This window comes from Alexandromys fortis, unplaced genomic scaffold (genome assembly GCF_014885135.2).
Source record: "Alexandromys fortis isolate MF-2015 unplaced genomic scaffold, M_Fortis_MF-2015_v1.1 scaffold_204, whole genome shotgun sequence".
In the NCBI taxonomy this organism is placed as follows: Eukaryota; Metazoa; Chordata; class Mammalia; order Rodentia; family Cricetidae; genus Alexandromys; species Alexandromys fortis.
In genome coordinates this window covers 2,319,329-2,346,075 of record NW_026068116.1, presented here as the reverse complement: position 1 = coordinate 2,346,075, position 26,747 = coordinate 2,319,329, and the positions used below count along the sequence as shown (strand labels likewise).

General features: G+C 39.1%; 1 protein-coding gene across 5 annotated transcripts in view; it reads left to right on the top strand.

The window, feature by feature from the left end:
- The window catches only part of Bbs9 (Bardet-Biedl syndrome 9), a 402,621-nt gene that overhangs the window by 164,647 nt on the left and 211,227 nt on the right, over positions 1–26,747 (top strand). For all 5 annotated transcript variants that reach the window (XM_050124914.1, XM_050124916.1, XM_050124915.1 and 2 more), the window contains 5 exons: positions 6,080–6,258; positions 13,575–13,651; positions 16,355–16,408; positions 21,491–21,593; positions 22,829–22,933. In XM_050124914.1, the coding sequence (XP_049980871.1) occupies positions 6,080–6,258; positions 13,575–13,651; positions 16,355–16,408; positions 21,491–21,593; positions 22,829–22,933 (518 nt within the window). The remainder of the gene's footprint in view (positions 1–6,079; positions 6,259–13,574; positions 13,652–16,354; positions 16,409–21,490; positions 21,594–22,828; positions 22,934–26,747) is intronic.

Here is a 26,747-nt window from a genome sequence, read left to right as displayed (position 1 = left end):
ATATATTTGTCATAATACCGCTTTGTAATTAATGTGGGTAGAGTCATACTTCTTGGGGCCTTGAAGAGTCTTGTGAAGGAGTTAGTTTTTATTCTGTGTGACAATGGGGGACTATAGACTGATGTAAGCATTCTGCCTTCCATGCTGGGAAGGTACAATAGACACTAAGGTAGTGTTAATATCAAAGATGCGGGAAGAAAGCCACCCATCCAAATCATCATGACCAAATTAATTAAAGCAAACAATTATACAAGCTTTTTGACTCTTGTACATGGGCTGCCTCCCCCCCGAAGGTGGAGTTCAAGAGGTCAAGATTGGATGTGAGGAAGACAAGGCTTTTATAGCTCAGGGGCAGGAGGTTTCCAAATGGGGGATTTGGTGGGCTAATTTAGGTGGGGCTATAGGAGCAGAACTGAAGGAGAACAAGTTAGACCCTCCTGAAACAAAACATGGATGCCGGGTGGGCATAGCAAGGTAGTCTTAGCAACAGGCAGTCACAACAAGGTACTCATAGGGAGTCCTATAACCTTCGGAAATAAAGGTAAGTTGCAGAGGGTTAGAAACAACTTTCGAAACAAAGGCATGATCTCCATTCCTGGAACAGGCAGTAGGGAACCATTTGTAGTCAAGGTTACAGGTAGAACATAGTCTAATCCTTGAAAAACAGAGGTTTAATCATAACCAGGAATGAACCTAGTTTGTCTTTACTATAAGATGACTTTTAAGCCTAAGAAGGAGGCAGACTGGTTCTTCAATAACAGCAGAGTGAGTGGATAGTAGCTGTTACTTAGGGAAGAAATATGAGTGCTTATTCCAGGTGTGTAATAGTGGATTTGGTGAGAACTTAGAACTTAGACATATCAAAAGAACTGTCAGCAGTATTTGCTGGTGGGACGTGCTATGGTTCGTATTCAGAAGGTTTATGTGCTTGTGTCTAGACTTTGTTATAGGTCTTCCTGAGATTCACAAGCTATGTCAAGTACTGAGATTGAGTTGGTTCCCTGGGGCTAGTGTCCAGGCTTGCCTCTGTCCTTCTTCCGGGGTTTGGCTAATCTGTTTATAAAGAGAGTCTGTGTGTAATCTGAGGTCTGTCTTTTGAACTGTTTGTGAGCCTTGGTTAACTCCTTCACACAAGGCCACAGGATCTATTGAGCCATCGTATCTGCCAGATGGGGCTCCATTTGCCATTTAAAATACAAACATGGTTTCCCTTCTACCTTGGCCTTTTTTTTTTTTTTTTTTTTTTTTTTTTTTTGAGACAGGGTTTCTCTATGGTTTTGGAGCCTGTCCTGGAACTAGCTCTTGTAGACCAGGCTGGTCTCGAACTCACAGAGATCCGCCTGCCTCTGCCTCCCAAGTGCTGGGATTAAAGGCGTGTGCCACCACCGCCCGGCTGGCCATTTTTTTTTATAGGGCAAGGATCGGATCTTGTTCTTCTTGCCTCTGTTGTATAGTGGATGTTTTTAATATGTGTGTTTGAAATGAATGGTAATAGACTCAGTACTATTCATATGCCCAGGCCAGTCCTCTGGCTGTGATGAGGACTTCCTTACAGTATGTGCTGGTTTCCCGGGGTGCTGCAAAAATCCGGGTTTAAAGGTTTTTTTTTTTTTTTTTTTTTTTTTTTGCCATGTCTTACTTTATATAGCAATAAAACCCAGCTGCTGGCAAACTGATAGTGTGTTTTACATAAAACGGTTCTGGAGAAGAGCCAGAGCCCATGTGCATTCTTTTTGTTTCTAAAAATGATTAATCATTTATGTGTTGTAGCACGTGAAGGAAGCTGTTTGTTTGCCCTGTTGTGAACGGAGCGCCCGGTCTCCGGTGTTGTCCTTCCGTACAGTACCTTTGTAAGCCCGAGAGAAGGGGAGAGAGGCTTTGAAGAGTTCACTCGCTAAGTAGCTGATTCTGCTTCAGTTTCTGACAGGGAGAAAGAGAGCTTATTTTTACTTGAAACTAAATAAAAATTTTCCTCAAAATTTGTTTATAACTATAAACACCAGAATAAATTATGACTACCGGTAGATATGGTTGTCATCCTGTTAGCGGTTAGTGTTTTATTCACAACTTATAGCCAGCATTTATGTTTTGCGCTTTGTAATCTCTTCTCACTACTCTTCTTCTGGGCCTGTCTGCAGTGCTCAGGCTAGAATCCAGGGACCCACAGGTGTTAGGAACCCGCCCTCCGTTGTTCTCCACAGCTGGAAGGCACAGCTGGGTAGCTCTTCAGCATGGATTGTCCATGTTTGAAAGCCCATTTCACCCTTATCCTCTGGGTCGTTTTTGAATTTTCTTACTAACTATAGAAGCAGATTACTGTGTATGACAGTGGAATTTCTCAGGCTTAGATACATATTTCTAAGATGTTCTCTGAAAGGATTTTTAATAACATTTAAAAGTCAAAAGTAGTGAAAAACAGCTTTATTCTCAGCAGAAGATCTGCTGTGTTATATAGGGTCTCTGACAGCAGGAATCCTTATTGAACACAACCTCACACAAGCCAAAACATACATATCTTTGATTTTGAATTTTTCTCATCTGCTTACTGACTGGATCCTTAAAATCAACTTAAAACCTATTTCTTTGCTATGAGTGTGTGCGTGTGTGCGTGCATATTTGCAATGGCATTTACTTGGAGGTCTGTCTGAGGACAGCTTGCAGGAGGTTCTCTGTGTCCACGTTGCTGAGGTAGGGTGTCTCTCCTTTCTGTTGCTATGCCATGTGTTCCTGGCTGGTTCTTTCACTCCCTCCGAATTCTACGGGGTGGTGGATGCACAGCAGCACCTTAGGCTGCTATCTGGGTTCCTGGGCTGGAACCCAGGTGGTCAGGCATACATAGTAAGTGCTTCAGCTCCCTGAGCCCTCTCCCAACCCTGACTTTAAAGTCTGTGCTGTCTTCATTTCCTTGATTTTTTTTCCTGTTGGGATATAATCTTACTGTTTTGTAAGAGTTCTTTTATGTATTAAGTTCAATATATAATTTTTTTGTTTGTTTTTTGAGACAGAGTTTCTCTGTATAAGAGCCCTAGCTATCCTGGAACTCACTCTGTAGACCAGGCTGGCCTTGGACTCACAGAGATCCACCTGCCTCTGTCTCCCGAATGCTAGGATTAAAGGTGTGCCCACTATGTCTGCCTATAAAATTGCTTTAATAGTTCAAAAGTAATTTAGTATATGAATAGCATGCAAGTTTCAACCTAAAAATTAGTATTTTTAGCTTGGCTGCAGTTTTTCAAAATTGACTGTGTGTCTGTATCTGTGTTTGTTCTTTTGAGACTGGGTCTCATTGTGTAACTTGCTTGGTTTGACTCCTGCTGTGTAGACAGATCTGAGCTTACACAGCAATCTCACGCCTCTGCGTCTACTGTGTCGGCAGTGGTAGGAGTCTAAGCGTGCCCATCACACGCGGCTGTTAAACATGCAGCAAGTCTAAATTTTTATGTGATTTCATTTAGAGATTCTTTAGTTTCTAGCCTACCGTTTCCTTCCAGCAAATGCTCCTCCCATCTCAAAGGAAGAGAAATATTTTTATAGTCTCGTATTTGAAAATTTAATGTTAAAATCCATCTGGAGTTTGAGTTTAATGCGCTTTGAGGGCAGGGATTGTCTATGGAACGAGGGACTCATTTTCAGATTCTTGAACTCAATTCTTGTTTGGTTTCATGTTCTATGGCTAAAATCACAGAGTGATTGATTATCCCGGGGATGTGACATCTCTGACCTTGACCCTTGATGCAGTCCACTAGCATGCTGATTTGCATCAAGAAATTATTTTGTCAGTGTTAATGCTGCTTTTCAGTTGGAAGTAATTGAACATACAGTGTTGCACTTACCTCCTGGCCCCTTTCAGCCTGCAAGTCTGTCATTCAGAGCTCCCGTTCTTGTCACCTATGTGGACCACATTGTTATGTCAAATACCCATTAAGCAGAAATAGAAAGAACACATTGTTTGATAATTTTATAGTTAATTGGAATTAATGTTAGAAATTATATGTGCAAATGCAAATATATATTTAATTTTTTCATTGTATAAAATTGCCAAATGATTATATTTAATTAGTAATTGTGTATATCTGGGTCAAAGTCTTTGCCTATTGTAGGTATTTTATGCAGAAATTCTATTGATGAACACTAGAGTTTTAAAACTTGTCTTAGCATCTTTTTTTGAAATAAAGTAATGATAAATGAATTTATCTACAGCTTAAATTTCTCTTATTTGATCTAAATTATATCTAGTGTTTCTGATGGGACTCAATAAAAGGTAAATGACCCCAGTAGCTACTGGACTTTCTTTAGATATCAATATATTCTGCTGGTATTTAGGTCAGGTCTTTCTGTGAGACAAGACCTAGCTCTTCTCTCTTCTGTTTTGATATCAATTGTAAGTAAAGAATGAATTTTGAGAAGCTAAAGATATACATATATCCTTCATTTTCTAACTGAGAAACTCAATAGTTTTCTAAAAATTCTCTTACATCTAAGTTGGCAACTGCCTTCTATTTAAACATTGGAACAAACTGATTTATTTTTCTATAAATCAACACATTTTTTTGAAATTTGCTGAATTTCAGAACATATTTAATTACCGGTATTAGAATGTGAGAGAAACTTTAAACTATTTAATGTAACGTGTAATACACTTGAATAAGGAGGAATGCCTTTCTCATGCCTTGCCAGCTCTCCTGCTTTGTGGACCGCTGGGAGGTTAGGAGAGCTGTGAGTGGCTATGTGAATTCAGAGAAGGATGGCTTTTGACTTGTCTTGGGGTGCCAGCCAATGACTGGCCTTTTAGCATCAGGAAAGTCTTGAGGACTCAGGTTTCTGGACCTTCAGGGACTGGAGTAAAGGAGAACAGAAGTCATAACTTGGAGTAGAATGAGGCTTCTCCCTCTGTACACGCTTTGAGGCTGTAAGTTAGGATTTTGTCAACCTTTTAGGTGTCTTCAGTGGCCTGCCAGGAAAGACAAGCCCCAAGGCACCGTGGGTTTCCATAGTTCACTTTAGGAGAAAGTGAATGCATTTGGTGAGGCGGATGAAAGGAGCGATTCCTGCAAATGGATTTTGAGCCTGAGAAGAAGAGAAAACTGTCTTCATCTGTTCTTTGCTGTTATTACAGATTTCCAAAGACTGAGTGCTTTAGTTAGGAAGGAAAAGGATTTGACTTATGCTTGTGGAGATTCAGGAGTCCGAGACTTGGGGTGAAGTTTCAGGACATGGAAGGCAAGAAAGGGAAGGAGGAAGAGAGATTGACAGGGGAGCTCCTTTTCTCTAAGATCTTTCATAATCAGAATTAATCTGTGAGGTTAAACACTCATGTCCTAATGACTTGTTTGAGGGTCATGTTCAAGCGGAAACAGACAGCGAGGAAAAGGAATTATAGGAATCAGAATAGTGATGGAGAAGGAGCTAGTGCACAGGGCAGTGGCCTTTTCTGTCTAGGAATGGGGAGAGAAGGAACAAATGAGAACTCCTTGGTAGGAGTGTGTGTTAAGGAAGCCTTGAGGGGCCCATGTGGAAAGGATTAGTTCGAAGAATCCAGAGGAGGAAGAAGGGAGGAGAGAACATATCTATCTTTAAGACTTCCTATCAGTTCTCCAGTGACTTCGCTCTGGCTGTCCTAGATGTGAAGTCACTTCACAGCTGTCCTGGCCTTGGGGGTCACTTCACAGCTGTCCTGGCCTTGGGGTCACTTCACGGCTGTCCTGGCATCTTACGGCCATGCCTTATTCCTTCTCACCAGCTAGTCTCATGTCTTGCTCCATGGTTGCAAGTGGAATTCCCATACTGGATATGATATCGACGAGCGGCACCTGTATTGTGGATTAAGATCAATATCAGACTACCATGTAATTAGACTCCTTTGATAGTCAGTATAGTACATTTTAATGTTTATCCCACTTCTGTAATGCATCTTAACACTGGGCGTACATGTGTAAATATAGATGCTGTTTGAAACATTAAAATTGAGTCTTTGAAATAAACCTATCCTTATACTTATTTTCTTTTGGTATGTAAAGCTGAATGTCTTCTGTCAAGGTTGATAATCTGACCATGTCTTGTGTTCTCTTGCACCTTCCAGTGACTTGAAGGGAGTGATAGTGACCCTCAGTGATGACGGTCACCTGCAGTGTTCATATCTGGGGACAGACCCTTCTCTCTTCCAAGCTCCAAAAGTTGAATCAAGAGAGCTCAACTATGATGAACTTGATGTGGAATTGAAAGAGCTTCAGAGAATCATCAAAGACGTAAAGTCACAAGGTATCCCATTTGTAGTTTTTACTGTATAATTTTAATGTTAATTACAAAAGTCACCTTATGTTGTATATGGTATTGTTTTGTAACCATTAATTAAATTTCTCTCCCAGGCCTAGTTCAAGAGACTTTGAACAAAGCCTTGCTCTTTAGCACACAAGGGCCTTGTGTGGACTTTGTGTAGGTGGCTGCTGAGACCTAGTCTTGAAGCTAGTATTTTGTTAACGAGTTCCAGGGACAGCTCTATCTAGACTGGAAGTATTTTGCTTTTGTAGCAAAGGCGAAGTAGTTCTTAGTGGTTTTAGGCTGTGAGATGAACGCTAAAGCTTACAGTCAATTATTAACTTACAGTATCCTTGGTTTCACTTGCTTCTTTGAAAAGAAATCCAAGTAGTACATGAATTGCCACTTTGTTACTCAAAATGGAGTAATTTGCAGTTTAGATGGTGTAATTTATGCTTGGAGTTAATTAGCCGTCCAAATGGAGTGGAGCCTGGGATACTCTGATTTCTAATGACGCAGGGACTGGTGATATTTCCAGTTCCCAGGTTTTGAGTAACTCAATGTTATTTTATGTCGGGACTCACAAGGGTGTAATTTTATTGTAAATTAAAAGGAGAAACAAAACACCAACCCTGCAGCTCGTGTTGGACATGTGAAAATCATTACTTTAAGTTCTCCTTTCAGGGTCAGGTAAAAGTGTTTTCTTAATGAGAAAAAATATGGACCATTTTCACATAAAAGAAACGTTAAAACAAGTAGGAATAATAAAAGAAACGGAGCATCAAACGCCAAGCAAAGCAACGGAGCCAATCTTAATCCTGGTCCGTTTGCTTCACTAGGTTTATGTATTTTTTGGTCTCTATTGCCAGGATTATATTCCTCTGGTTTTTAGGAATTGAGATGATATATTAAAATAGGAATATTCAAAGTAAAGATGTTATACTTTGGCTTCACACGTTCTTATAGAACGTTTTCAGAGTAAACCATTGAAATGGAGATCTTTAAAGGGACTTGTCAGCACTGCCTCTTCAGGTGGGACGTGATGAGAATGGATGCATCAGGCCGCAGTGTGCAGATTTAAGTTCTCAGTCTTGATGCTAGAGTTATGGAGGATGAATGGAATTACAGTTTTTGTCATTTTAGGGTATAATTGGGAAAGATTATTATATATATAATATTTATATATATGAAACATGAAGTTTCACATTAAATAATGTGGGTTTTTCTCAAAATTTTTGTCTTGTGATTTTTGCCATTCCACAAGCAATGGCTACTGGTAGTTTAAATGAACATGAATTATATAAATTGTTAAAATCTCTTCTAGTCCATCATTATCTCCTGGTAGTCATAGTGATGTCCTTATGATACTTTGTTTGCCATTTTCTTGGTCTTTTTGTAGATCTTGAAGTACTTCTATTAAATATAGCATTTTATTTTTGATAATTTCACACGAGACCTGCATCTATATCAGTTTCTACTCTTCTTTTTCACCGTCCGACTATTCCCTCTCTCCCACTCTTTAAGTCCATGACCTTTTCTCCTTTCAAAATCATTGTTACTACACATGGACACATAGACACACAGGCACACACACACATGTGTGCATAAATACAGCCTGCTAAGCCCATTTAGCATCTCTCATATGCGTTTGTGCGTAGGGCTGACTTGTTGGGATTAGGGCGTGTCCCTGGAGAGGACCGATTCTCTCAGCAGCCTTTGATTGGCTGGAGCTCTTTATCTAGGACAGGCCTCGTGAGATTTTCCTAGCTATGTTGACATGTTATCTGTTGGTATCTTTGTGCAATCCTGTTTAGGGAACTATTGTTTAGACTTCATGGGTGCAGCTTCCCTATGGTATGCCAAAGACACTGTCCAGCAGCAGACATCTCAGTCCTCTGCTTCCTACAGTTGATACTTCTCTTCCACAGTCCCCCCCCCCCCCCCCCCCCCCCCCCGCCCTTAGCTTTAGGGGTTGCGTTTGCAGACATAGCAGACATAGGCATTGGGCTCACAGTAGTTGTTGTCTGCATTTTTCCCAGTTGTGGATTTCTGTGATGGCCTCTGCTACAAAAAGAAGCTTCTTTAATGAGTGAAAGTTACACTTATTTGTGATGTAGGGATATGGTTTTGGACGCAATTAGAAATAATACTATCTTAGCAAGGTGGCAGTCCTAAGCTCTCCCCTGGGCTCCATGTCCTCACCAGCCTTAGGGAGCTGCCTGGGTTCACAGCTCCAGGCATAACTGCCTCCTATTGAGCACACTTTCAGTCCAAGTATCTAGGTGCCACATTGCACTCCTGGGGCCATCCTGCGGCACTGACCCTTGTGGTTTGTAAGCCTTACAGCTGGAAGGGCTGTTGATTATTGTTTATCTTGGCAACTTGTGTAGCACCTTAAGACAATAAGAGTTAGTCCTCCTGGAGGAGGCTTCCAGATAGTTCCAGCTCCATTCTTCCTCATCTTGTGTCTGATGTATGTCTTCATCACTAAGAAATAGTGTTTAACTTTCAAGTTCTGGAAGGCAGTCCAGGGCCATGGTGGTCACCTTTTTCTTTCTTCATACTTTGGATCTCCCACAGCTCAGGAGAGGCTTTCCACGCCTGGCATGGCTTTTTGCTAGACCGTCTGCAGTTCCCGTGGCCAGCGTCATCACCACAATTGCTCTGACTGCATCCAAACTGTTTATACATGTATGCACACATTTACATTCATTACATATTTATTTTCATGTCAGGATAAAGCAATAGCTTTTTCAAATATCCTTAGTATTATCTACCACCCCCATAGTGCCCACCTTCCTAAACCCCTAGTTTAATCATCACTTCCGTTTCCCCACTTCCCCCTGACAGCACCTGCATCCTCTATCCCCTCTCTCTAGAGCTGGTCACTGTCTGCCGTGATGGTTACCGCGGCTACTCTAGATTATATTACTGAAGCTAGGAATGTACCCACAGACTTTGATGAAAGTTAATTTTTTACATAACCTCAGCATTCTGTTAATGTTTGAACTTCTCTGTACTTTTGTGCTACTGTTGTTTGGTTTTATTTCTAAAAAGAAACAAAGAGAAAGTTTTTAAGAAATAGATTTTGCTTTATTTATTTATTTGCTTTATTTTATTTCCAGACATAAAGAATATTTAGTATTCTGTTCCTTTGTGAAAGTTTGATATCCCTGTTCACCTAAATACTTTTAATGTTAGGAAATAACATATTATTTCATGATAGATCATGGAAAGTCAGGATGCTGAAGTTCTGGATGACCTCATTATTCATTTTAATGATACTTTTGTACAGTGGCATTTTAAAAAATAAATTTGTTAAATAAATATTTAAAAATGAAAACATTTCATAAATATGTTTTGATTCCAGTTTTCTCTCCCCCATCTCCTCCCACATCCTCTCCTTATCTCTACCCACCCAACTCCATGCCTTCTTTCCCTCTCTCATTACAAAAACAAATAGGCAAATAAAAAAAGCTAGCAAACCATAATGAAAAACAAAAACAAAGCAAAGAAAAACAATATGAGAATCTCACACACACACATACACACACTCTGAAACCCATACAAACACAGAATTGGAAACCATAATATGTAAAAAAATACCAGTAAAAGATGCCCAAACAAAGAAATATGAGACAAAATTTCTACAAAAATACTATTGAGTTCATTTTGTATTGGCTGTCTTCAGCTAGGTGTGGGGTTTACCCTTAAGTTTATATACCCAGTGAGACTCCATTGGAGAAAACTATTTCCTTTGCAAGTGGTTGTCAATTGAACATAGCTTCTTGGTTAGGGCTGGGAGCTTGTGTCTACTTCCCCCTCTTGGTGTTGGGACTTCATCTGGCTTGGACTCGTATGGACCCACTTCATGCTACCACAGCACCCTGTGCATGCTGCCACAGTCTCTGTGAATTCATGTGTGTGTCAGTCATGTTGTGTCTGGAAGACACTGTTTCCTTGGCATCTTCCATCTTCTCTGGCTCTATGACCACTCGGCCTCCTCTTCCGCATAGCTCTCTGAGCCCTGACAGTTGGGGTTTGATGAAGGCATCCTTTAACTTAAAAAATGTGCATTGTTTTACAGGCTGTATTCCATACTTAAAGCTTTTTCTAAGAAGGGGCTGCGGTAAAACCTAGAGCTAATGTAAAGGAGATAATTTTGTCGCACACATGGTGTATATGTCTACTGTAATAAAATTTTTGAAGCTGATTTTGTGTGTGTAACTTATATCAGGAATATATGTTACAAGCATGAAATTGTAGCAATATTTTCTATGCATGTGGTGAAACTTTTGAAATTCAGAGTGCTAGTGTGAATTCTGCCAAGTGTTTCCATGAGGAAGAGTCACCTATGTCTTTCAGTGGAAACTTTCAAGAGACAGAGTTTCCGTATGACGTAAGCACCTGATCACACACTCTTTACCTAGTATACCCGTGAAGCCCTGGGTGTGGCATGTAAGAGAGGTACCAACAGTGTGCTTTCAGGCAAGTACAGAGTGCAAACAGACATGGGCAAGACTAATATGTCTGTATCTCATTTGGCAAATGTGTGGGCCGGCTTACTTGATGCTATCTCCAAGGGCTAGGAACAGTTGAACTTGGTTTGTTCATTCCCGGTTGTGTGTGGGTACATGGAACAGAGGGCCGGAATACAGCAGCTCAGATAGCAGAGAGAGAGGTCTGTTTGTTTCTCATGGAAAAGAAGCCAGGTAGTCGGCAGTACAGGGTTGGCTCCACACTTCTTCAGGAATTTTGATCTTTCTATTCCAGATCATGTCTTGGTTCAGGAATGCTTCTGGAACCTCTGCCTCACATCTGCAGCCAAGTCAGCCCCCAAAGGAGCTTTCCTGGAAGCCACACCCTGAGCAGCTTTTATCTCAATGGCTTTTCCAATCTGCAAAACAGGCTGGCCAGTTTAGTGGGGTTTGCTGATGGCTGTTCTGGACAAAATTGAGCTTCTTTAGTGAAGAAGCAAAGACTGGTTCTTAAATGGCCAACAGATTGCCTTTTAGATTCTTAATAGGTCTAGAATGTCCTTTCTAGACTTTGCTGTAGTGACAGAGCCACCTCATGGTGTTTAGGACATCCCGCTGTGAGACACGCGAGTTGATGGTGTCTCCCTTGTGCCCCTCTGTTTTCAATCCTCCATCCTCAGTGCGTTGATCTTCCCTTTTTAGAGATCCTGGGAGCCATAGATGCTCTAGGCATTGTGTGCAGATAGAATTTCCAGACAAGAAGGCCTCTCTTCAGAATCCCTCTTTTAGGGAGAAACAGCTTTCATAAAAGCGTATGTCTCCCTTGCCCGACCCCAATACCATCGGTGATGATTTTTAGAGCTGTGTTCACACCCAAAACAACTACCATGATTAAATTTAACCTGGGAGCCCGGAGAGGAATCTTTTTCTGTATGAAGTTGAACACTTCCACAAAAATACTGCTTGGCCACAAAGGGAAATGAGGGAAGAGCAGATGTTAGCTTCTCAGTCAATTATCTGATATGTATGAACTTGTATGTACATAAATCTAATACTTAAAATACATTATTTAAACACATATATGTGTGAATATACATAAATATGTATGCATTTTATTCATATGTATAAATATTATTTGTTTCTTATTTAGGATAACCTGCTTTTGTAATATTTCTTGTGCAACACAAACATTGAAAATTAGGGCAATAGTATGAATTGTCAGTCTACTTTCTGTTATTATAAAAGGCTTTCAGTTAAGTATTTATGAAGGAAAGTTTTATTTAGTTAACAGTTGTAAGAGATTCAAGAGCATGAATCCAAGCCAGGCTTGTGTTTAGTAATACTTCAGATAAATTGGCATTGTGTAGGGGCAGAAGTATGTGTGAGGGAAAATGTACATCATAAACCAGGGACACAGGAAGAAGTGGGGGGCTAGGTCTGCCCTGTTCATAACAAGCCTCTGTGAGAACTAACTGGGGTCACAGGAATGATGCATCCGTTTCTTCTGAGGGCAGTGCCTTCAGTAACTGAAGGACCTCCTACCTTTAAAGATCCTGCCATTCCTTAACACTGTAGAACCTGAGACCAAGTTTCAAAGAGATGGACTTTGAGGGACACAGTCAAACCCTAGCTAAACCATATGTATGTGTCTGTGGTACGTGCATGTGGTATATGTATGTGTTTTTGGTATATGTATGTATATTGGTATATGTATATATGTGGGGGTATCTGTATGTGTATATGGTATATGTATGTATTTGTGGTATATGTATGTGTATTAGTATATGTATATATGTGTGTGTGGGTATCTGTATGTGTATATGGTATAGATATGTGTTTGTGGTATATGTATGTATATTGGTATATGTATATATGTGTGGAGGGTATCTGTATGTGTATATGGTATATGTATGTGTTTGTGGTACATGTATATATATTGGTATATGTATATATGTGGGGTATCTTTTGTGTATATGTATGTGTTTGTGGTATATGTATGTATATTGGTATATGTATATATGTGGGGTATCTTGTGTATATGTATGTGTTTGTGGTATATGTATGTATATTGGTATATGTATATATGTGTGGGGGTATCTGTATGTGTATATGGTATATATGTGTGGTAAAATAGTTCAGACATTGCTAAAAGGATAAACATGGAAAGCAAACCTCTTTGACTATAGAACCTAGTTCCAGTCTTTGGCTACAAGCTTTATTGAATTTTGAGGATTTCTTAAAAATATGAAGTCTTATGAATACCTTTTACACAGATAAGCTCATGTTAGATGTACATCTTGCTGTTTAAAATATTAAGAGGTGTATCTGAGTTATTTCATGTCAGTTTACATGGGTTAATGAAATTTTTACTGCTCTGGACCTTTGGATAATATAGATATTCATATTTTATTTAATCATCTTGTAAAGATACATAGACGTACATAAGTCATTTTAGATTTTATCGATTATTAATACCAGAGCCCCTCCTTGGGTGTGCATGTGCACGGTGAGTTCTTGGGTGTGCAGTTGCTGTCAGAGGACCTTTACACTTTGCATCCTGATAGTCGCAGCCTACTTTCCGTCCAGCGGGCTGTACCAGTTCAGCTTTCGCCAGCAGGGAGAGACTGCAATTCCCAGTCCTGGGTGCTTATCGGCTCAGTGCTTAGGTCGTACTGGAGGAAAGCAATTTTTGTTCAAAGTGTTATTGAGGGAAGAATTATCATAAACTTTTGATTCTCTAATTCATTATATCTTCAAGTCATGAGTGTTTACAATTTGGTTTTTGTTATAAACTGTCTACAGCAATTTTACTTTATGATTAGATATATTTTTTAATTACAGGTGTTTGGCCTATGACTGAAAGAGAAGATGACTTGAAGGTCTCCGCAGTGGTCTCCTCCAGCCTTGATTCTGTGTCTGTAGGTATACTTATACACTCTGAATTGTGCTCAAATTGCTTTAAATTCTGGGCTCCTCGGCAGGAACTTATGAAATGATAACACATTCCAGAGTTTGTTACTTTCTAGATCAGCGGTTCTCCACCTTCTAATAAATACTGCTACTCTTTAAGACAGTTCTTCATGTAGTGGTCACCCCCAACCATAAAATTAGACTTTTGCTTCCTCATAACTGTAATTTTGCTACTATTATGAATTGTATATAAATATCTGATATTCAGGATATCTGCTATGTGACCCCTGTGAAAGGGTCATTTGACCTGCACAGATTGACAGCAACTCATTGTTCTAGTGAGAACCCTTATTGTTTTCTTAGTGCCAGAAATAAGTGTTTTAGAAGTATTTGTTTACAAAAGGAGTGAGAGGTGAGGGGCAGAAAGTTTCTTAGACCTTCTCAGTACTGTATTACTAAACATACCTCCTTGATCTTTTAGAAAGTCAATGAGGTGGGGCTGGAGAGATGGCTCAGTTGTCAAGAACACTAACTGCTCTTTCAGAAGCCCCATGTTGGTTCTCATCACCCAGCAGGCAGCTCATTACTATATTTAACACCATTTCCAGGGGATCTGATACCCTCTTCTGGCCTCTGTGGACCAAGCACACAGCACTGTATACAAACAGGCAAAAAAAAAAAACCCATACATATAAAGTAGGAATTAGTAACACTTGGGGAAAAAATGTTTAATGAGGTAATGCTTTTGAGCAGTCCATATCCAGGTTTGATGATTCATAGTCTAAGTCACTGGAGTAATGAGGCAAGAGTGTAGCACACACAGATAGCAATGAGGATGAGTGTGTAGCACACAGATAGCAATGAGGGTGAGCCTGTAGCACACACAGATAGCAATGAGGGTGAGCGTGTAGCACACACAGATAGCAATGAGGGTGAGCTTGTAGCATACACAGATAGCAATGAGGGGTGAGCATGTAGCACACACTGATAGCAATGAGGATGAGTGTGTAGCACACACAGATAGCAATCAGGGTGAGCGTGTAGCACACACAGATAGCAATGAGGATGAGCGTGTAGCACACACAGATAGCTGGTCCAGAAACTGTTTTTCCCTCCGCTGGAATGGGCTTTGTTGAATTGTCATTATCATCACTTACACTTTGTTTTTCCAACATCACCATCTCCTCCCATCCCCCACCACTCATCTTGCTCACGGCCACACCCTTCGGACTTGCTGTGCATCGGGTGCTCTCTGTCTGTTGCTGAGACTGATTAAAACGTAGAAACAGGAAGGCCGAAAGGGACTATTCCTTCATATCCTGTTCACTCTTCCACAGAGCACTTTTCTGTGTATAATTATGTCGCATTGCTGGAGGTCTGTATGGAATCCATTAAGTTTATATGTATCTCTGTCCAAACTTGATCAGTTTAGTGCCTGGACTTGGACATTTTCTGCATTTAGCATTGATATCACCATGTAATTTTGCCTTGGAAATGTGTTTGCTATTTAAGTATCATAGCATAATATAACAAGTGGTTGTCAGAGCCTTCAAAGATAAACTTTTGCATAACCAGCCAACTCAAATTATGGTAAAAATCACGTTAATGTTGCTATGGTGTGGTACATTAGGTGCAGTTAAAAGCGGCAGGAACACAGTCTGAAAGAAACATTGGCCCAGCTCCCTCTCACAGTAGAGCCTCTGTATGAAATGCTTGCCCTCCCACGGACACCATTTTTTCACCCTACCTGAAGGGTGTAGTGAGAGGAACTTAGTTAGCTGATGGATGTTCACACATTTTCTTACTATGAAAATGTCTCCTTTCTCCTATGTTGGCACCTCATAGAATTGTTTCTAGGTTCTCTCTCTGGAACATAGACTATTTGGAATGAGCAATTCTCTTTCTGTCTTTAGGAACAGTTTGGTCTACATGTTGGAATGTATGTTTCCTGATTGATAACGTCGGGTGCTGTTTCTTCTTTATTGATGTTGCTTTCCTCCTTCATTTCCTATCTTGCTGAACTCCCTGCTTCATTTCCTTTGTCTTGCTGAACTTCCTGCTTCATTTCCTTTGTCATATATATATATATATATATATATATTATATATATAATGACTGTTCACAGTCATTATAATCTTAGTTACATATCTTATGTACAAAATATTAACCCGAATAAAGTGGCTTTTCACATAATATTGTAGCATAATGTTTCTATGGGAATTACTAGGAGAGATTTGTCCACATAAAGAACTAGTTAGTAGCATTAATACTTTCAACATTCAAGTGAACAACGTTGCCTAATCCTTCTTTCTTTTTCTTTTTTTTTAAAAATATTTATTTATTTATTATGTATACAGTAGTCTGTCTGCAGACCAGAAGAGGGCCCTAGACCTCATTACAGATGGTTGTAAGCCATCATGTAGTTGCCGGGAATTGAACTCAGAACCTTTGGAAGAGCAGGCAATGCTCTTAACCACTGGGCCATCTCTCCAGCCCCCCCCCTTTCCTTTTTGATGAGTGGGGTTTAATACCATTCATGCTTTCCTACATGAACGTTTCCAAAATGTCCTCAGGATTCTTAGACTGTCGTTAGAATGACTGACCCTTCAGCTAGTTTCCTGGTGGGGAATGTCTGTTTCACCCAATATATTCACTTGGTTTTACTACTGTTGAAGTCAGTTGGAAAACTTTTCTCAATTCTGTGTTTGCAGCAAGCCACTAATGTTGAAGTTGGAGCCGACTCTGTTCCGTCCATCACAGTGAAGGTATGGTCCCAGCTTTAGACTACAGAGCGCAGGCAACAGTGCGTATTTCATTGCTCTTGTCGCTGCTGTTTCCCTGTGTTTATTGACATGGAAAACAAATGCTTAAAATCCATCCGTTTGCTTCAATTTTGGTAGCGAATAGAAAACCTTTGTTGTTCCCTTCAAATATAAAAGCTATAATTAAAAAAAAGCTATAATTACATTTGTAGAAGAAAAATCACACACACACATATGAAAAGGTGTTAGACTTTTCTCATCCCTTCTTTAAGAGCATAGCACGATATGGGCTCCTTTTTCTGGAAATAAGTTTTCTTTATGAGACGTAAAAGTCTCATGAAGGTTGTCACTTACAAAGTTTTCTTTATAAGACTTTCAAGTTGTGTTATTGTCATCCAGTTATAAGCCAGTCAGTTGGCTGTAGCGTCATGTATGGATTGTGAAGGGATATTGGAGATGTACATGTATATTAACAATCATTCTTTTATTAGGATTACATGTGTGTTTAAAAGAATTCTCAGGTATTTATCTGCTATGACATTAGCTTTAAATGGATGCATTTATGGCAAGAAAATGTGAAATGAAGAGGCTATAGAGTAATGACAAATTGAGAGTCTGGACAAGTAGGACATGAATGATGTAGTTTTGGTTAAGAGGTTCGATATTGTCATTGTAGAGTTTAGAGCGAGAACTCAAATGTGGCGTGTTCTTAAGGCACTTAAAGTGTGGTAATCGGTCAGCACGTTATTAAGCTGGAAATATTTATCACTGTCCAGACCTTAGAAGCCAGGAAACGTTGTGGATCTTGGCGATTCATTTAGTCAAAACTTGGACCAAGTTTCTGTTTACTCAGATTATAGCTTGCTGTCCTTGGAGAAGCTTAACAAGGTAGGAGGCTTTAGCAATTGTGTTCGCTTACACTGGCCCAGCGGGTGGCCCAAGTGTGGAGATCTTTGGTGAGGCTGAAGCAAGCCCCATCTTAGAACTCTTTCCTAAGCTAAGTTTTTTTGGATTCTTGCCATTGGAAACAAGGGTGGTCTTTCTCCAGCCTCCCTTTCCCTCCCCAATCACAGACCCTTCTGGAAAGGCATTAATGGCAAGAAATCAAACACTTAAGAAATAAGTAATTGCAGAGGTGCAGGAGTGACCTATACATCTGTGGACGGGGCTGTTTGAGTTCTGTGTGATGGTTTTGTTGAGACACAGCCTTGCCACACTCAAGAATCTCACTGCATTGCCAAAAGAAGTCTTTTGCCCAGAGCAGATAACGCTGTCCATGTCTTCGTCCTCACCGTCTTGCAGGAGTCGTCACTGTAGTGGACACGCCTTTCCCTCCCACACGTTTTCTAGGCTTCCTTCTGCACCAGCCACCTTGAGGTGATGACGCGACTTCTGGAAAGTTTCTTCCATTAACCATGCCTTGATCACACCTCTTCTTCTTAGTGCCATGGTAAAAGTAGAAGAGAGACCATGGCATCCCAGGTCACATGACATGTGCCAGACTTACACAGCAGACAGTATGATTTCCTGATCCTGTCTGATAGTCTCTATACAAATTTCTGCTGTAAATCTCTCCTTATGGCCTTTTCTAACAGCAGCAGCCAAGATATATACCCAGTAAAGTTTCCATCATAATAAATCCAGTTAATTGAGAAAATTTTTCCATCCGTTCCAAACGAATGAAGATGTGGCTACCTTGAGTATGTGTGCATGATGCGTGACCATCTGTTCCAGGCAACAGGCAGAGTGCTTGTTCATACCTGGCCTGGCAGGAGTATTTATATACCTAGGGTAAACATTTGGTATTATATTTCCCAAGGATTATATTTTATTTCTTTAGAATCAGAAAATGGCATGGAAAGTTCTTGTATTAACATTTTATATTTTCTCCTAAATATTCTACAATTATTTTCCTTTAAAAATATGAGGTTTATGATTTCGCCAAGTCTTTAATTCACTTTTTGGCTCACAAACAACTATTCTTTGTTACTGTAGTTATTTTTGTCATATCTCTTTGATTTGTGCTTTGAAAGTGCCTCGACCATTGTTGGATTCAATAAATCTGATGTGGGAGCCATCACGGTTGTTCATCTAACCCAGATGCACACCCTCTTGTAACAATGTGAGATTGTGTGATTGCTGTCTGAGCTGCCATCATTCTGCCAGCAGAGTCAGGCTGTCTGCTCCTTCCCCAGCAGTTTGTTATTCCTACAGGGAGTTGTCGCTCTCGTGCTCACATGATGCTCCTGAGGGCAGGTTTCAGCCCTGGTGCCCACTGCCTTGGCGGGGTTGCGTATTGTTTACTTTCTCTGCAGTGCAGTTCTAAAGTGTAAAATGGGAACCTTTTATTTATAAAGTTATTCATGATTTAATTACTGTTGCATAACGACCCGGGCCCTGGGTTTTGGCAGAGAGCAGTTTAGTTACACTTCTCTCCCTTTTAATTAGTGGCTTCAGGAAGAGGTGCTCAGCTCTCAGCACCGTGGTTTTTCTGTCTTGTAGGATGCGGTGTGTTGGTCCTCACTTCCCATAGCTGTGAAGATTATGGGAGATAAGACACACAAATCACTCACAAGCATGCTTTATGAATCTAGAAAGCCACAGTTGCTATTACATTTAATTATGTATGCGGAGAACATTGTGTTATTGTTAATTGAAGAATACTTAATTGTATCCTGTTAATTTATGAGTCCAGTCAAAGGCGCTGTCAGCTGGCCATCTCAAAGACGTCATGTGAGCCACTCACACAGCTTCTTTTTGCCACAGTTACCTTGCGGGTGTTGTCCAAATGGCCAGGCATTGCTGAGGAAGTTTTGTTTCTGGTATGCCGGGTACCTTGAGCAGGGTTTTTACAGTAAAAATCCAAGGATACATTGCTTATTTTCTGTTTATCATATGTATTTGCTTCAATAATTTTCTCTTAAAACCATTACTTCACATGTGAAAACATTTTTGTTTGGATTATTTTTAGGTTGTTTAGAGAACATCACTTAAAATTGTTCATAACATTTGCTGACTTTAACTCTGTGCACATTATGTTTGTATGTCAATTGTACATTTTTGTAGATTTTATATTATTATATTTGTGTAATTGAGGGACAAGTGCTGCATGCCTTTTCCTTAAGAGACCGACCAATCTAAACAGATTTCTTCATATGAAGGCGTCATTGCACCGCGTCTGTAACAATGGCATGTGTCGACCTCACGTGGTAGGTAGAATCTGGTAACTAGATCGAACTTTTCTATAGCAAAGGAAACACAAGAAGAATCGTTTTCAATCCACCACTCATTCCAGGTTGTACATAAGGATCACCCTAGGAGGCATAGCAATCTCAACACTCGAGACTGCCTCCAGATCTTCTGAGTGACCCTGCCTAGACTGGCGGTTGGCTGTCTATTAATAGTTAGACAAAGTCATCTAACACAGACAATTCCAAGAGACTGAAACCTTTAGGAAATCAAAACCAACAAGAAAAGATACACAATGCAAAGCAGACGTATCATTCTTTGATGTGCCCTCACTGACATGTGGCCCTGTACCCCAGTGGAGATGCTCAGGTCTGATGTGGCTATAGACACCTCTTCAGGAGATAGATACCCTGGCCTCCTGTGCCACACCGTCTTCTGGGCTAACTCTTATCCCACAGACCTTAGCTTTTGGTTTCACAGGGGTAGGATTTCTTAGCATCACCAAGTAAGACCAGCAGTTTGGAATTTTAATCCCTCAAGAACAGAGTGGTCAACAGGCTTATTCTTTGATAGTCTAGAACTGGTATGTCATACTATTTTTGTGATTAGCCACAGAAGAAAATGCAGTGCTTTGATAATAAATCCATATAAGTGAAAAAATTATCAGAGCAATTGCTCTTTGTAAAAATAAGTATATTGGTACTAGATAAGATAAATAATCCATAATAGTACAAGTGTGTTTAAGGAAAGAACAAACACATTTTGCCATTATGCAGTTTCTCAATACAGATGAGAGCAACCGTTTTCTTTCTTCTGTACTCTGATATATCACTATGTATAATTATATGGTTTCCAGTGGTTTGTAGCATCTTTACAGGTTTGACTAACCTTACCCCCACTTAATTTTAGAACCTTCTATAGCCCTTGAAAGAAATGGCAATAACCACCAATTGTGTCTTTTTATCTCTTTTATTTTGAGGCAAGTGCCAATCTATATAATTTTTTTGCAGAGATTTCTCGTTCTATTTATTTTATTGAAAATTTAAATAGAATTTTTTGGGTGTTTTGGAGGTAGGGTTTTTCTATGTGAATTTTTGATATAATATTTTTATTAATTGATGGAGGATTTTATACTGTGAAGGTTGATCATATGCATGCCTCCCATTTCTGATCCATACCTACCCACACCTTCTGTTAACTTTTTTTTTTATAGACCACTAAGTTCAGTTTGTTCTGCCCGTATACTCATAGATATGGGCCATCCATTGGAGCATGGTCAACCTCCACTCCTAAAGAAAACTGTCTCTCCATGTCTCAGAAGCCATCAGCTGTCCATCTCTCCTCAGCTAGGGGTGGAACCCTGTTCTCCATGCTGGAGTGTTTACTGGCTTGATCTTATCCAGGTTGTCTGCAGGTAACCATACCTGCTGTGAGTTCCTGGGCACAGTGGTCCTGCCATGTTCAGAGACACTGTTTTGTTCCTGTCTTCCCAGCCTCTAGCTCTCAGTGTATTTCTGCTCCCTTTTCTAAGGTGGTGCCTGAGCCTTACAGGGGAAGGGGAGCCATACATTTTATATAAATAGAATTATACTGTATGTGATTATTTGTGACTAGCTTTTTTTCTTAATATAATATTTTTCATAGTTTATGTGTCAGTTTCATTTCTTTTTTCTGAATATTATTTTGTGGTATTGACCATGGTTTGGTTGCCCATTGAGATGGATGTTTGGCTTATTTATACTCTTTAGCTATTATGATTTTTTTTTTTGCTGTGAACTGTTAGACATGTTTTACCAGGTTTCCTAGTTATTGGTTAATTACTTTGAGTTGGTTGTAGTAGTTTGCTAATTTGGATAGAGTGGACTTTTGTAATCTTAACAATCTGTGTGTCCTCAGATCACCCTGCAGAACCGAGTGGTGTTGCAGAAAGTGAAGTTGTCCCTCTACGTGCAGCCCCCGCTAGTGTCCACGTGTGATCAGTTCACCTTCGACTTCGCAGGTGGGCTCCTGTCTGTCCTGGTGTTTTCTGCGGCGCGAGCCAATTGGTGCGCTTAATTCATGGCTGTATTTCTTTTCTGAATAGCAGTACTGAGATCTTCCTGGGAAGTATGTGGTGGCAGTGTTTCCCAGTTATTTCCCTCCACGTGTCATGTGTGGATATTTGATAAGTTATTTTTTGATTATGAATTTCTAAGTACATTTTTTTACTAGCTGTATCTGTTACTGTATTTGAATACTATAATTTGGACGACTTTCTCTCTGTCTCTCTCTGAGTGTGCGTGTGTGTACGTGTGTGTATGTGCGTGTGTGTGTGTATGTGTGTGTGTGTTGCTGGCGATTGAAGCTTCATACCTACAAGGTAAGAACTCTATCAGCGGAGCTATGTCCTCAGCCCTGGATGTCATTTCTTTAATGGAGTTTCCTTAGTGTCTCCTGTAGTGAATCAGTGGCATTTGAAGACAGACCGCTGGCTATGGATTTGGTCCATAGTTGAATCCTAACTCCTACACTACTTGATGCATGATTTGGGCAAACTATTTTAGTACTTAGTGCCTGTTATTTTAACTGGTCATCAGAGAGTAATAACAGCTATATGAAAGGGTTTTTGAAGATTTAATTGGAAAATGAAATTATATGAAGAATCTAATAATATATAAAATAGTAAACATGTCATAAATGTGGATTATTAAGGATTCTTTGTATAGAATTCCACTTGAACTTCTTATAAGTTGTCATTAGTCCAACTAGAATGATCTCTTAATTAACTTTTTAAATTTTCTTTCATTTTTTTTTTTTGAGACAAAGTCTCTCTGCATAGCCCTGACTGTCCTAGAACTCACTATTTAGATCGGTTGGCATTAAACTCATAGTGTTAAGATTCAAGGTGTATTCCACCATGCCTGTCTTCTTTTTCTATCTTTAAACAATATTTCCAATTTATCTTTATTATTTAAAAGATTTTTTAAGTTTTCTTTCACAAATTATTATTTTAATTTTTAATATTTAATTTTGGTTTGTGTTCACATGTATATATGCTTGCTATGGTTTGCAGGCCAGAGGACAACTTGCAAGAATGAGGTTTATTCCTACTACATGTTTCTGTGATGATTGTATGAGTGGCTGTCTAAAGAGCTTATTGAAATACCCAGTGTGTAGTAAATGCTATAAAATATGTACTTATTGTTAATAATTGCCCCATCATGTAACATGTATGATTTTTATATTTCCTAATAGTGCCAGATATGACCAGCGTAGTAGCATTTTCTGTCTACCTGAAGAGAAGTTACTTACCATCCGAATTAGAAGGAAATGTGGTTGTTTCTTATTCCAAACCAACAGGTAAAACATAAAGCGATTTACAAATTTATAACTCGAATTTAAGTTAAATGACTTAAGTGTTTAAGGTAGAAAAGCAAACAACCAAAGACTGTTCTTTTCTACTGCCAAGTACTGATGCGGTTACTTTCATGTACTGTGTTAATATCAGGTGTGTTCATATGACTTCCATGTGTACCGTCCTCTCCTTTCACTTCATAGCAAATATGATGAATGTTCTCCAGATCATGCTTCGTGATCTAAACTAAAAAGCCGGTATGAATTAGTGAAAAGGCACAGGTTACTGTAGCCTTAAACCACTCTTCAGTTTTAGATAGCTTTTTAACTCCGGATACCACCCACCCTTCACGTTAGAGTATTGAGGAACAGATCTGTTATGTTTTCATCTGGAGTTCAAGTCACTTTTCATTTTTTTTTAGATTTAAAATTTTTACCTTTAAAATTAGCCTACAAGTTTTAGATATCTTTAGATTGTTCTTATGATTAGGCTCTCTGGAGTCTAGGAGTGATTATTCTGTCATAAGCTTGAACGTAGTTGACTTTGGTATGATTGTCTTTTCCTTTCTTGTGTGGCAGTTATTGTATAGTAACAGTTTGATGTCAACTGATCGTTAGAAAATAAACATTAGTAGGTAATGTTTTAAAAGATATTTCAGTGTAGTAGAGCTGGTAACCAGATATTGCAGCAATCTTATATTTGTGTTTTATTTTATTTTTTTCCTTTTTTCGAGACAGGTTTTCTCTGTGGCTTTGGAGCCTGTTTTAAAAGCATTTCTGGACAGTTTAAGGCTTATTTTTCCAGTTAAATAGTCACATAGTTTAAAAACCTAAGGTCTCCTTGTTTTTATGCTTGGCTGCCTTGGCCTCGCTCATCACTGTATTCTCCGGTGAATCTTCATTTCATCCACCGGAAGTTGTTGATGCTCTGATATAATTTCATAGCTTAGGTGTATTTAAAGAATCGAGTTTTGTTTGCTTTTTGGAGTACTTTAACTTCAAAAGTCTCCATGTTTGTTTTTACCCAGCAGTGGCCACTTTATCTGTTTCTCAAATTCTCAGCCCTTAGGGCTGAATAGTAGCTTGTTTGCTTATGCAGATGTGACTTCATGAGGAGGGAAAACCTGATAGAGAGTTGAAGGATGGCAGACATTTTGTGATTTCTGAAAAGGTTGTTGAGGTTTTAAATGTTGTTTTTACTTTGAGTTCTGAGACACAAAAATAAATACTTTGCTGCTAACTCTTGATCTTTTATCATTAGCAATGTCAGAGTAATCGTTACAGTATTGCACAGTTGGTTACAGAGATGGCTGATCTCTTAGTTTACACAATTCTTTCATTAATATTCAAGGAAAAGTAGTGATACTGGTTGTGAAAAAAATGTAACAGCTAATGCCTTGTGGACAGCAGACTCAAAAGGACATTCGAACCGCGTGAACTCAGCACGGGGACCTGTGGTTACAGTTATTATTTTGCTCACATTTCTTTCTTATGGATAGAATTTAGAATATTGTAAATGGGTAAAGCAGAGGTCTAGACATGATTTGGTTCATAAATTAACACTGAAAGTGTGTAAAATAAGAACAAAAAGACTGGCCTCAGAGCCTGAATGAGCATGATTACAGCTATCATGAGAAGAAAGAATTGGAAATATTAGCATTATGTCTTCGCATCTAATGTAATATTCCTCATGTCACTTCGATACTTTTTTTTTTTGAAACCATGTTTATACTGGAGTGATAAGGACTTTTGAGACCGGAGGTGCAAACACATTGTTGAATTTCATTTACTTAGGGTTTGCTCTTCAAATAAGGGTTTTGTTTTCTATGTATGTACTATTCTTGTGAGTTTAAATTATGTTTTAAACAGATGTGTTTCAGATTCTTGTTGTAGCTTTACCATGCACAGATTATTAGTTTCATTCTCTCTCTCTCCCGCTGTCTTTTGCATTGCTTCTGATGGATAGATCGAAATCCCGACGGTAAGTTAAAAGATAAACTGGAAAATGAATTTTCAGACTAAAATTTGTTGTTAAACTCAATGGTCATTAAACCATGAATCAACCCTTTATGTTAGCTTATGCTGTAACAGACTTCTTTAGGGTGACATAATGTTTTAATCTTGCTATGAAGGGGAGTGTGCCTGTTTCAAGAAGGTTATCCTTATAAGTGAGGTGAAGCTAAGAACAGAATGGCTTTATAAAGATTTGTTTTGTTTCTAGTTGCATGTGTGTGTATGTATGTCAGGTTGGTGGGTGTATGTGCATGCGTGAATACAGGTACCCTTGAGTCTGGAAGAGGGGTTGCATCCTTTGCAGCTGGCATTATGGTTGGATGGAATCTGCCTGATGTTGGGAACTTGAGTCCACTGGAAGAACAGTTTTGCTGAACCATCTCATCAGCCTGAAAATGCCTGTGTTGAAAAACATCAAAAATGTCATTGGTAAATTTTTGCTGAGAGTCATTAATGCATGTTCTTTATTAGATTATTTTGCCCACATTAAAGAATAGAGAATTAGACATGTACATGTCAGTAAATTTTAGATGTCCTACGTGCTCAGATAGACTGACCTTGTCTGAAAGAATGCTATGTGCATTACTATACACCAGTCCTCCTGTCTCATTCAGAATTCCTGGAAGATTGGTCTGGCCAAGCCGACCTTACCTGAGCCAGTGATGTTAGTCCCTTTGCCATAGTACACACATGCCCAGGCTGTGCTAAGTGTACATTTATTTCTTACATTTTCCAATAGATGCGAGCTCTTTAAGGGTAGAAATAAATGTCTCATCTTTGAATTATAGAGTATCAGGGTACAAATAGACATTTAAGTATCTCTTAATTTACTTTTCTTTTAAGATATATAGATTTAACACAGGAGATTATTGTTATGAAGATACCTTAAGACAAGTTTTAGATAATAATATTAAAACAGCAGCATTTGCTCAATTTTTGTCTTTTTTTCTTTTTTCTCTTTTTCTTTCTTTCTATTTTTTTTTTTTTTTTTTGAGACAGGGTCTTTCTAGATAGCCATGGCTGCCCTGGAACTTGCTCTGTAGACCAGTCTGGCCTCAAACTCCCAGAGATTCTCCTATCTCTGCCTCCTGAGTGCTGGGATTAAAGGCGTGTACTACACCCAGCTTCTCATACAATCTTGATGACGCCAACAGTTTGAGTCATATAGCTTGTATTAGCATGTGAGCTGAAGGCAAACATATATCTATATCTATATATCTATAGATATAGATATATAAACAATGTCCTTTTTATGTTTTGAGACAGGGATTCTCTGTGTAACAGTCCCAACTTCCTGGAATTTGCTTTGTAGACCAGGCTAGCCTCAAACTCTCAGAGATCTGCTTGCCTCTGCCTCCCAAGTGCTGGGATTAAAGGTGTGTGCCACCACCACTGCCCAACCTGAGCAGTGTCTTAATAATCTCGTAGATGTATAGCTTAGTAATATGAAACTTACTTGATGAATTAATATTTAGTTGAAATAAAAACCTAATACTATTTAAATTCTGATCCTCCAGAGTGCGTTTACCTAATACAATTTTAATTTAAATTTTGTAAATTGCTGTATTCTTATTCAAGTGGGTAAGTTTGAAAGAATCAGTAAAGGTTGTTGCTGAAAGATAGTTACCCCCTCCATCCTAAGTTCAGCTCAGACTGTGAAAAGTGTAAATCAGAACGGAAATTTCCATATTTCAGTATACAGGTGATGGTGATGTTTGATAATTTCTTTTGATGTTGTTTGAATTATTATTAAATGCACAGGAGCAGAGCTGAAATGGTCAACTGTATTTAGTAGTCAAGAGCCCCA